The 11,255-nt window shown below is 52.9% G+C and overlaps 1 protein-coding gene across 1 annotated transcript; it reads left to right on the top strand.

Moving 5' to 3' along the window:
* Nucleotides 1-28: 28 nt before the first annotated feature.
* Nucleotides 29-11,084, top strand: LOC309650961 (protein IL-40). The gene is made up of 6 exons (XM_082443044.1): nt 29-121; nt 1,017-1,154; nt 1,527-1,556; nt 8,561-8,830; nt 8,987-9,083; nt 10,227-11,084. Exons 1-6 carry the CDS (start codon nt 112-114, stop codon nt 10,279-10,281), a joined length of 600 nt encoding a protein of 199 aa, XP_082299170.1. The 5' UTR covers nt 29-111; the 3' UTR covers nt 10,282-11,084.
* Nucleotides 11,085-11,255: the final 171 nt, after the last annotated feature.

Genomic DNA, 11,255 nt, shown 5'->3' on the forward strand with positions numbered 1-11,255 from the left:
ACTGCCTTCAGTCGTCAATTCCTTCCACGCACCCCTCCCGGCAGAGTGAGAACAGACTTTCTGGAAGGGAATTTCGCTAGGAAAACTAAGAGAAGATTAGCTTTTGCCCAAATGCAGAGAGGTAGGTGGGTCCCCAGAGCACATCCCCAGGGGTACGAGTCAGGACTCTGGGTGGCGAGGGACAGATGCTGATTCTTGCCCACTGAGGAGAAGGGACCACCGAGGTGACAGACAAAGCTTAGTCCTCCGGGGAGCTCCAGGACACTGTGCCCAGGCTTGGGCAGGGTCATCCCACCAGACCAGCTTCCCAACACGCCCAGGCCTCATTGGGTGCCCCTGAGCCGGGCCTAGGGGCCCCAGGGCAGGGCTGTAACTGGCCTTCCTTGGGTCAGGTGCCCGTTCCTGGGGTGTGAGTGCCACTGACCTGTGAGGCTCTGTAGGAGAGAAGAGCCCGCACAGGAAGCAAATTGTTCCCCGGGGGTGGGACATCTTCCCTGAGGAAGGCACCTGTGTGCAAATCAAAGCTCCACGTTCCGTGATAGCAGGAGAAAAACGCATGCAGCTGTGTCAGTGTATAAACAGGGAGTGTTTCAATAAAGTCACTTCATTCATTTAAAAAAAAAAAAAAGCCTCTGTGGGATTGGATGGGTCCTAGTCCCACCTTACCTGACCCCTCTCTTCTCTCTGCCCTGAGCCCCCGCCCTGAGGGGTCCAACCCACCAGTTCTTCAGAAGGACCCTCATGATGACATCAGGCCCACCTCGATAATCTGCGATGATCCTCTCGTCTCAAAATCCGCGGGTTAGCAAGCTTAATTTCCCCCTGCTGGCTACCATAACATACTCCAGGGTGAGGACATGGACATCTACCCTGGGGTCCTACAGCTCGGCAGCGGCAGCGACTGTGAGCCCTGGTGTGGCTCCAGGCCCCTCCTAACTCCCTGGGCGTGTGGGGAGAGTCCCGTCCCGGGCCCAGCCCTGGGGCGCTGTGGCATCCAGGTTATCTCCCCGCTGCAGGCACGCACCCACCCAGAGGGCACCCAGAGGCTCTGGAGTGGAGGTGGCCTCGCTCGAGGAAGCTCTTGCTCGCCTGGCTGAGGGCCCCACGCGGCAGAGGCATGAGAGTCCTGCCGCTGCTCTGCTTGGCCGCGCTAGGTGAGCTGCCCAGGGACATCGTGGGAGGGGGCCACTGCCAGGGCCTTGAGGGGGCAGGCTCAGGGTCCAGGGGCCTAGGGAGCACAGGAGAGGTGGGACCCAAAGGCCCAGACACCTCTGGAAGCACAGGACAGAGAGGGGAAGGTTTAGGCTTGAGTCTCAGACCAACCCCTTAATTATTGCTTCACCATTCTGGGCCCACTCTTTACTCATCTGCAGAATGGGCTGATGATACGAAATGCTCTGGGCTCCAAAGAGCTTCTGTGAGTGAAGGTGCTTGTGGAGTCCTGGGCTCAGGACGAGGCTCTCTGGGTGGGCTCTGGCCTCCCCTCCACCCTGGGCTCTCCTAACCGCCCTCCCCTCTCTTAACAGCCACCAGCAGCTCCGCGAAGCAGGAGAAAGGTGAGTTTCCCAGCATGCTGGAGGGCGGAGTACCCCCAGATGGGGACCCTGGAGTCAGAGGCCCCACCCACGGTAGAGGCCTTGGCCGGCCGGGGGAAGGGTGTTGCTGGTGGGTGGCGTCTGCTGCTAGACCACTGGACGGTTCTGGACCCCAGCCTCAACCCTTGCAGGGCCCTGGAGGGTTGGAGGAGAGAAGGCTCTGCAGGAGGTGGGAGTGGGCGGGACAACAGACAGAACGTGGGGCAAGGAAAGTGCTTGGCTTCCCCTTGGGCTGTGTGTGGGGGGGGTATTACCAGCGGAGGCGGGCAGAGGGCGTGTCCCCTGGCAGGTGTACCCCAATCACTCTACCTGAGTGCCTGATCTGTAGCAGAAGCCCCTCGGGGTGGGTGTGACCCCAGGGCAGGCTGGGGGCATTCTGGTGGGGTGCCTTGGCCCAGGAGGAGGGCGAGTGAGAGAATGAGGGAGTCCGGGCTCCCCCCTCCCCGAGGTCCAGCAAAGGGGCAACTGCCTGACTCTCAGAGGCAACAGGAAGGTGTCAGGGCCCCTCTCTCCACCAGCCGCCTGGTGTACAGAGCCAGTGAGAGGGTATGCTCCTGGTGGCCATCCCTCCTCCCCTCAGCTTTGCCACCTCCACCTTTCCACTCCCCTTCCATCTCCTGCCCCCATTTCTGGCCCCGTGACCCTTAAAGTCAAGGGGGTCCGTCACCTCCTCCTCTCCGCATCTCTGCAAGGGCGGCTGTCCTTCCTCTGGCCTCATCTGGACCTGTACCTTCCCTGGTCTCAGGGCTGCAGCTGCAGCCGCCTCTATTCCACTTAAGGGTGGGTCTCACTTGAGTGCGGCTCGGGCTGAACTATCATTTCCTTATTTGCTTTAAAAACAAACACATCATGGTGTTTCCGCTAAAAGGAGAACAGCCCTGGGCCCTGGCCTCTGGGTCTCCAGCAAGTACCTGGGCAGGGCCGGTCCATCCGCCTCCGGCCCCTGACTTCTGCTAAGACTCTTGCCCAGCAAGTCCTGCTAACTAAACTCCTAAGGAACCGACTGACAAATCATTCATTCATTCATCCAGTCATTCAATAATTACTGGTTGAGCATCTGTTTGGTGCCAGGAGCTGCTTGAGGCCCCAGCATGGCCAGAGCACAGGAAGCAGGGGCAGGGGAGTGTTGGATGAGGTGGGGGGGGGGCAGTGTTGAGTAGGGGGGCCCTGTGGGCATAGCAATGGGAGGGTTTGCAGCAGAAGGCTGGACCTGATTTACTCTTCCTGGGGTCATTTTGGCTGCTGTGTTGAGAAGAGATGAGATGGGGATGAAGGGTAGAATCCCAGAGAGGCTTTAGACTGTTCCCGGGATCCAGAGGAGAGATTGGGTGATAGCCAGGAGGCCTGGCAAGGTGGTCAAGATATATTCTGAAGGCCTTTGCTGATGGATGGGATGGGATGGGATGGGAAAGACACAGCTGTGGAAGACGGATGACTCGGGGGTTTTTGGTCTGAGCAACTGGGGGACTGGCGAAGTCAAGGGCAGCCTTACAACTGATTACTACTGATGGGAACAAGAGGTTGGGCCTGAGATATTGGGTGTTAAGAGCCAAGATTTTGGAACGTTTCTGTCTGTGTATTTTGAAATCCCCAAGAATCATGGCAAGTGCAGTATTGAGTGTAGCAGGAACCAGGCACAAGAATCTTCAAGGGATGGTGGGCATTTCTAGGTAATTGTAACCCAGAGGGGCAGGGTGCGGTGTCTGAAGACATGACGTTCAAGGCTGCTGTTTAGGGAGGGAGGAGGAAGAGTGGTCCAGAAATAGCAAGAGGATGCCCGCCCTCGCCATCCCAGGCCAGTGTTGGGAAGGCTGTGAGGATCCCCTGCCACCTGAGATACCACTGGTGTAGGCACTGCCCGGGGGAGGGGAGGCTGGTTTCCATTAGGTGTAGAAGGTGAGATGTGAGAGGAAAGCTTGAGGGTTACGGGATTTGGTGCCAACTGAGCCTACCAGCCTTCCAGAGGGCGCAGGGGGAGGTGGGACGTAAAGGGAGACTTTCAGAGCCCTAGAAAGGGTGGGGCAGGAAGATGAGGGTGACCTGGGGACCTGGGGTCTCCCGTGGGGCTGCCATGAAAGAAGACAATGTTCGGGGTGGGGGGCTGGGGCGCGGCCGGTTGAAGGACAGATTCAGAGTGCGTACAAAGGAATCTTGATAACTGTCCCCTCCCCCACACTCCTGAAACCCGCTTCACTTGTAAGGGGCTGTGCTAGTTTCCTGGGGCTGCTCTAACGAAGTACCACACAGATATTGATTCTCTCCTGGTTCTGGAGGCTTCATCTGAAGCCTCGCTCCTGGGGGCTGTGGTAATCCTTGGCGTTCCCTGGCTTGTGACAGCATCACTCCAAGCTCTGCCTCTGTCTTTACATGGCCTGTGTGTGTGTGTGTGTGTGTGTCTTTGTCTCTTCTCTTTAGGGCCCACCCTAATCCAGCATGGGTTACTGAAGTCCATCTGTGAGGACCCCATTTCCAAATAAGGTCCCATTCACAAGTACCTGGGGTTAAGGCTTGAATACATCTTCTTTTTTGGAGGACAAAATTCAACTCTCAACAGATGGGCTGCTTGTTCAACCCTCATCAGATCGCTGGGCCTGAGCTCAGGTCTAATGAATTGGACCTCCAGGGTTGGGACTCCAATCTCCAAGCTTCTGGGTTATCACAGAAACAAGCTAGGGAGAGGTAGGGGCGATCCTGAAGGGCCTCCGAGCCCAGCTGGGCGGCAGCCCACTGCCCCGGCCTGGGCACAGCCCTAAACCGCTCGCTCTTTCTTTAGCAACAGTGGGAGGCTCTGCACAGCCATTCTATCACCCCAGCCCTGGCCTGGCTCAGCTTCTGGTCCCCAGGGTGTCCTTGTCACTTCATCAAATTCTGAGTGTGCCATCCTATCGTTCAAATGTTCAGACACAGATGATGCATTTGTAATTAAATGATAGACCACTCGTTATGGGTGGGCTAGATGCATAAACTAAATAATCAAAAGGAAAGACCCACACAAGTCTTGTTAGAATAAAAAGTGAATGCTCTACCCTGTAGGGCACTAAAAAAGAAAGTGGCTCCTGTCTGTGAACTTATGTAAATCAGGCTTCTATTAATGGCCATCGAAATGGAAATGAAGGTGGGCCAGCTTTTTCTTTCCATTTTTGTTAAGTCAAGGTCATTTCCCCACAATGAAGGGAGCAAAAGTGTCATCACCCTTAAGCCTGGACCCGCATTTCCCTGGGGAGGAAGATTCTGGCCCCAAGAGCCGTTGACCGTTGGGCCCCAGAGTCACGTTGACGAAATTGTTGGTAGCAGTTTGCAAACTGGTGCCCTGGAGAGTAGATTAAACTCTAGATAGAGCTTTACTTAACTTCAAAGATTTTGCATGAAGGAGTGTTTGAAAAACAATAGTATGAAAAAATGGTGTTCTCATGAAGTTTAGAAAGAGGTGCCGATGAGAAAAGATTTGCGGTGTCTGAGCAGCCGTGGGCAAGGAGAGAATCCTGATTCTGCAAAGCCGCTGCTAGTTGTCTAGACCAGTTTCTCAGCCTTGACACTACTGCCATTGGGGCTGGATAATTCTGTTATGGGGGCTGCCCTGTGCATTGTACGATGTTTAGCGACTTCCCTGGCCTCTTCCCAACTAGATGCCAGGAGCACCTCACCCCCCATTGGTGACAACCAAAAATGTCTCTGGACACAATGGTCCCCTGGAGGCAAAATCACCCCTGGTTGAGAAGGAAATATGCTTAGCAGTCAGAAACTTTAGGATTCCTAGGAAATGTCTCTGAAGAACATCATATTCTAGTTTCTTCCAGTTCTCTGCTCAGTGGTCAGTTTTCTGATCGCAGCATTTCCAGAGCCAGTGTGTCTGGCAGGGCAAGGATGAGGAATGAGGTATATGATATTTAGATTTCATACACCCTTCTCTCTACCCCGCCCCCGGCCCAAGCATCCCCCCCCTACACACTCTCCTTGAAAAGGCAGGTAAGTGCCCACCACGAATCATTCAGACTTCTCTCCCAAGCCCCCATTCAGAAGGCATCTTTGTTTAATCGCGATCGCTGTCTTGGAGAATTTGGTGTGGGCAAGATCAGACCAATAGGAAGATCTTACAGATGTTTTCTACATCGAAATCGACTCCAGGATCTGCCTACAAAACAGAAAAATTACTCCCAAGCAGAGAGGCGGTTTGGATGGATGAATGCCTGCTGGGAGTGGCTGCAGAGTGGGTTTTGGTCCTGGGTCCAGGGAGGAGAGTCCTCTGGGTGCTGTGAGCATCTGGTCTCCCGGTTCTTCTGAAGTCCTGCCTTTCCTAAGTGGCCTGTTTCTCTACTTCTGTCCAACCTCTCCAAGTTTAGGATCCCTCCACTGTAACATCTCTCGTGGTCTGGGTCATACCCACCTGCCCCCTGCTTTCCGATTGTCCCTTTGAACCAGATGTTGACCTATCTGGGAGCAGAAACCTGGCCACCACACCTGCAGCCCACGGCATCTTTGCTATAGGCATTGTCACCACATAACTAATCAACTAATTGGCCAGAAGGCAATTTCACCGTATGAATATAAAAAAATAAACAAAAGAGGGACATTTAAAAGGACATAAGGAAACATGAAAAATGAATTGAAAAATGAAAGACTTTATTATGAAATAGAAAATATGTTAATATATTTAAATGTGTGTAGATTCATGGCAATACTGCACAAATAACTGATTTTATTTTGTGGGTTGTATCTAAATCACTTGTCTTCTAAGTCTTTTGTTCATAGGATTTTATCCCTTTTTTTTTTGCCTGTTGATTCATCTTCTCGTTCAGCATCACACTTTTTCTTTTCTTTAAATTTATTTATATTTATTTATTTTTGGCTGCGTTGGGCCCTCGCTGCTGCATGCAGGCTTTCTCTAGTTGCAGCGAGCGGGGGCTACTCTTCATTGTGGTGTGCGGGCTTCTCATTGCCGTGGCTTCTCTTGTCACGGAGCACGGGCTCTAGGCACGCGGGCTTCAGTAGTTGTGGCACGCAGGCTCAGTAGTTGTGGCTCACAGGCTCTAGAGCACAGGCTCAGAAGTTGTGGCACGTGGGCTCAGTTGCTCCGCGGCACGTGGGATCTTCCCTGATCAGGGCTCGAACCCGTGTCCCTTGCATTGGCAGGCAGGTTCTTAACCATTGCGCCACCAGGAAAGCCCCCACTTTTTCTTGTTTACTAAAATTTCTTCCTTCCTTAAGAGAGGTATCAGTTTCGGGACTTCCGCATTGGAAGGCCAATTAGTTTTGCAGTGAAAATGTTGGCAGTGGAAATGCCTGCGGCAAAGATGCGTATGGCAGAGATGCTTATGGCGAAGGTACCTAGAGCAGGTCTGGATGAGAAAACCTCTGATCTCTGACCTCGGAAGGTGGAGAGGCCCTAGATGCCTCCAGGCCACTGTCCAGTATCAGGCCTGAACGCTGGGCCAGCTCATTGGCTGCCTGGCCCACTCTGTACTTTACTTGTCCCCATCCTGGGAGGAAATCGCCAGCTCCAGGGTGTCCTCAAGGAACACCGGGGCCACAGGACTCAAGGTTCGCCCCTTTATCACATAAGGAGATCCCTGCGAGGAGGGGATGCCACGCTTCAGCGTGCAACCTGAGAGCAACTGCTTCGTTCCGCCAACAGATAGTAACTTTCTGGCCAGGGATGCGGTGATATGCAGGACTGACAGAGCGCCTGGCCCCTGCCGCAGGGGACAAAACTGTTGACTCTAGAAGTTGAAGCCAGTGTCAGTTCTCCCACCCTGTGTTCCAAACTTCTCTGTGCTTCCTACTCACGTCCTGATTTCAATTTATCTCTATAGTAATGTTCTGAGCAGGAAGAGTCTAAACCCAAGAGGTAGACTTTTCCCGCAGCAGTTTCTTTTTTCTTTTCTTTAAAAAATTGAGGTGAAGTTCACATAACACAAAGGTAACCATCTTAAAGTGATAATTCAGTAGCATTTGGTCCATTCACATTTCCCAAAAGGAATCCCAATATGCATCAAGCAGTCACTCCTCGTTGCCCCTCTCCCAGCCCCTACTAACTACCAATCTGCTTTCTGTCTCTGGGGATTTTTTATTTTTTATTTTATTTTTTATTATTTTGCCACACTGCAAAGCATGTGGGATCTTAGTTCCCCGACCAGGGATCGAACCCATGCCCCCTGCAGTGAAAGCGCAGAGTCCTGAGCACTGGACCACCAGGGAATTCTCTGGGTATTTAAACAATTCTGGGTATTTCACATGAATAGAATCATACAATATGTAGCCTTTTGTGTCTGAGATATTTCATTCAGCATAATGTTTTTAAGGTCCATCCATGTTGTAGCAGGTGTCAGTGCTTCATTCCTTTTTATGGATGAATACTCTTCCGTCGTATGGATGGACCACATTTTGTTTATCCATCATCCATTGATGGACATCTGGGCTGTTTCCGCCTTTTGGCTGTTGTGAGTAGTGCTGCTGTGAACACGTGTGTACAAGTATCTGTTAGCGTCCCTGTTTTCAATTCTTTTGGTATATATCTAGGAGTGGAATTGCTGGGTCATATGGTAGTTCTTTAATTTTTTGAGGAATTGCCAAACCAGCATTTTCTTAAGGTGCTTGATAAACGTTGGTTTCCTTCTTCCTCTTTGGACTGTCTCATCTTTAAGAAACTGCCTAAATTGTATTCATTGTTAATCTGAATTCAAAATTAACTGGGTGTCCTGTATTTTTAGCTGCTAAGTCTGGCAACCCAGAATATACCACATGAAAATAAAACCAAATACATGTATGAAATTGTATGGTATACACCGCAAGTAGGGTAGAAGCTCAGACGCGAGGCGGAGGGAGAAATCCAGAAGGCTGCCTGGAGGAGCAATCAATCAGTTAGGCCACTAGGCTCATTAGGCATGTGTACTGAGGGAATTGGCTAGGGAGAGGGCATTAAAGTCTGCCAGCCACACCTGTGCTCCCGCCCTCTCCCACCCTGCCAGAGCCGGTGTCCCAGCTGCAAGCTGACTTCACCCTGTTGGACAGGGGGTCAGGCCTCAGGGTAGAGGTGTTCTGCCAGGCATCCTCGGGCAGCCCACCCATCACCTACAGACTGGTCAGGAGGAGCGGGCACATCCACATGCAGCAGACTCGGAACCCTGGGCAGCCAGCCAACTTCTCCTTCCCACTGAACCAGACGTCGGACTGGTTCCGGTGCCAGGCTGAAAACGACGTCAGCGTCCGGCACACTCCCTTCACACTGGTGCCCCCAGGTGAGATGGCCCCTTGGTTTCCAGAGGGGCAGCTGGCGCTTCTGAGTAGGTCAGTGGGAGGTGCCAAGAGCAGGGAAGGGTGTCCTGACGCGGCCATGCCTACCCTGGCCCGGCCCAACGGAAGTCCAGCCCAGCTGCCCCCCGCCTCCTTCACAGGAGAGCTGCCCCAGGGACCCACCTTCGTGCTGGCTGGCTGCCTTATCTCCATCATAGCCATCTTTTCTTGGAAACTGAGCTGGACCAAGCAGATCAGGTAGGAAATGGGTGCTGGATGTGGGGGAGGAGTGAACTGCTGATGGCCTATGTGGACCAATGGGGGCCCTGGCTTGGCAGAGCCGGTGGCGGTTTGGTAGGGCAGGGCTGCCATTGGAACCAAGCAGGACCCTATGGGGCTTTCCCAGGACAGACCCCTCCTCCATATCTTCTGCTGTAGCTCCTCTCTGAAGTACCCAGATAACAGTATCTCAGGCATATTTCCTGAATTTTTCAGATGCTAAAAACCACCACCAAATGGAAGAAATTAACTACTTGATGATCATGAGCTCGTAGCCCAGGGGCCTTCTGGTGCCTAAAGATTGATAATGTTAACCTCTGTGACACCAACCAATCAGAGAATTGATCACATACCCTGCGACTCCCCTCCCTCAGCTGGCCTATAAAAATGCTTTGCTGAAAGCCTTCGAGGAGTTCTGAATTTTGGGGGGCATGAGCGCCCCGCCCCGTTCTCCTTGCATGGCCCCACAATAAAACTTTCTCTGCTCCAAACTCCAACATTTTGGTTTGTTTGGCTTCACAGTGTGTTGGGCACACGAACTTGTGTTCGCTAACACCACCAGGGCAAAGAAAGGGCCACATTGCTTATGCATGACTTGCAAAAGCTTACTTAGGGCCCACCGTGTGCCAAGTGCCCATGGAGCACGTTGGCGGCTTTATCTGACCCTGACCATGCTCTAGCCGGCTTGCCGTGGAGTCCACTGCCTCTGGGTGGGGCTCTCTCCAATGCTCCCTATTGGTCTGAGGAGGGTGAGGCCTCCTGGGCACCAGGGTGGGCCAGGGGCTTCTGCCCTCCATGGAAACCCCATCAGTCTTTCCAGCTGGTGACCGGAGGCAGGGGCCGGAACTCCTGGGGTCCCCTCTCCAAGGCTATTACTTCACTGACTTGTAAAGTGACCAGGGCCTTTGTGCTGCCCAACCCTGGGCACCGCAGGCCTCTGTGCGCTCCACCTACCTGGCCTTTGGCAGCGGTCACCTCTGCCTCCGAACTTCTCACCTCCCTTGGTTCCTAGGACACTTCTGCCTCCTGGTCCTCCTCCCCCCTCCTCTGGTACCAAAGCTGTCTCCCCAGAATCACACCCCTGCCCCTTCCTCGAATAGAAACCAATTACTCTTATCTAAGTTTCAGGAGGAAGCAGCAAACAGATAAAAAACAAGAATCAATTAGAACCAACTAGGCTCAAGATGGCGGAGGATTTGACTTCCAATAGATCTAGAGCCTTATTACACGCTCCATACATTAGCTAAATGACACACCCACCAGCACCAGGACAGCTGGCAATCACCATGATGACAAACCAAAAAGCACCTACAAGGACTGAAAAGGAGAGTTGCATCAGTTCCAGGTCCAAACCACACCCCTGTTCTTGGATAACTCATGAATATTCCTCCCACTCATTCCAAACCCCTCCCTTTTACTCCAACCCTCTTACGTATTTGGTGTCTCCACCTGAATTGGGTTGAGTTGATTTGTGAACTAGGTCCCCGCTTCTCCATTCTTTGGCCATTGAAGAAAGCTGGTGCTCTTCCAGTCTCAGCATACGTTTTGTTATTGACTGAGCAAATCAAACCTCCCTGGCTGAGACAGGGGGTCTCAGCCGGAGCTAGGACCCCAGTGTGGGTTCGGTCGACCAATTCACTAACACCTGGCCAGCCTCTTTGGTGAGCTTTGTCCAGGAGTCCTTGGCGCTCCCCTTGTCTTACTTCTGTGCCCCTCCCTCCCAAGTCTGTCCCAGAGGCCAGGCTCATGGGCAAGCCATGTCGGCTCTCTGAGCCTCAGTTTCCCCTCCTATAACAGGGGGTATACAGACCAGGGGCCAGTACTTGGCCTCCAGGTGATTCAGTGCCCCCACTTTATTTCGTGCTGTGACTAAGCCTCACGCCCCTCCTCCTGCCCAGGGCACTGATGCACTTGCCACCAATAAAATTCCTGGAGGCCTTGGGAGGGTGTGGCTGGGAGGTGTGCTGGCTTAACCTGGAGTCTCAACTCCTTTGTCATCAAGGTCGTGACCAGAAGACGCAGGCTGGGCAGAGTCCCCAGGAGAGCCCTGGTCCTTGTCCCCTACAGAAGGACCCACCATTTGAAGAAATGAAATGAAGAAAAGAATGAAGAAGAAGCCCCCAGCCTGGATTCTTGGAGCGCTGGTGTTCT

The sequence above is a fragment of the Balaenoptera physalus genome (assembly GCF_965194825.1).
Source record: "Balaenoptera physalus genome assembly, chromosome: 20".
Lineage (NCBI taxonomy): Eukaryota > Metazoa > Chordata > Mammalia > Artiodactyla > Balaenopteridae > Balaenoptera > Balaenoptera physalus.

Bases quoted from the DNA above. Each gene is read 5' to 3' on its own strand.
- LOC309650961 (XM_082443044.1), top strand. The intron at 1,557-8,560 runs GTGAGTTTCCCA...CCACCCTGCCAG, and splicing joins CTCCGCGAAGCAGGAGAAAG to AGCCGGTGTCCCAGCTGCAA. The intron at 8,831-8,986 runs GTGAGATGGCCC...CCTCCTTCACAG, and splicing joins CTTCACACTGGTGCCCCCAG to GAGAGCTGCCCCAGGGACCC.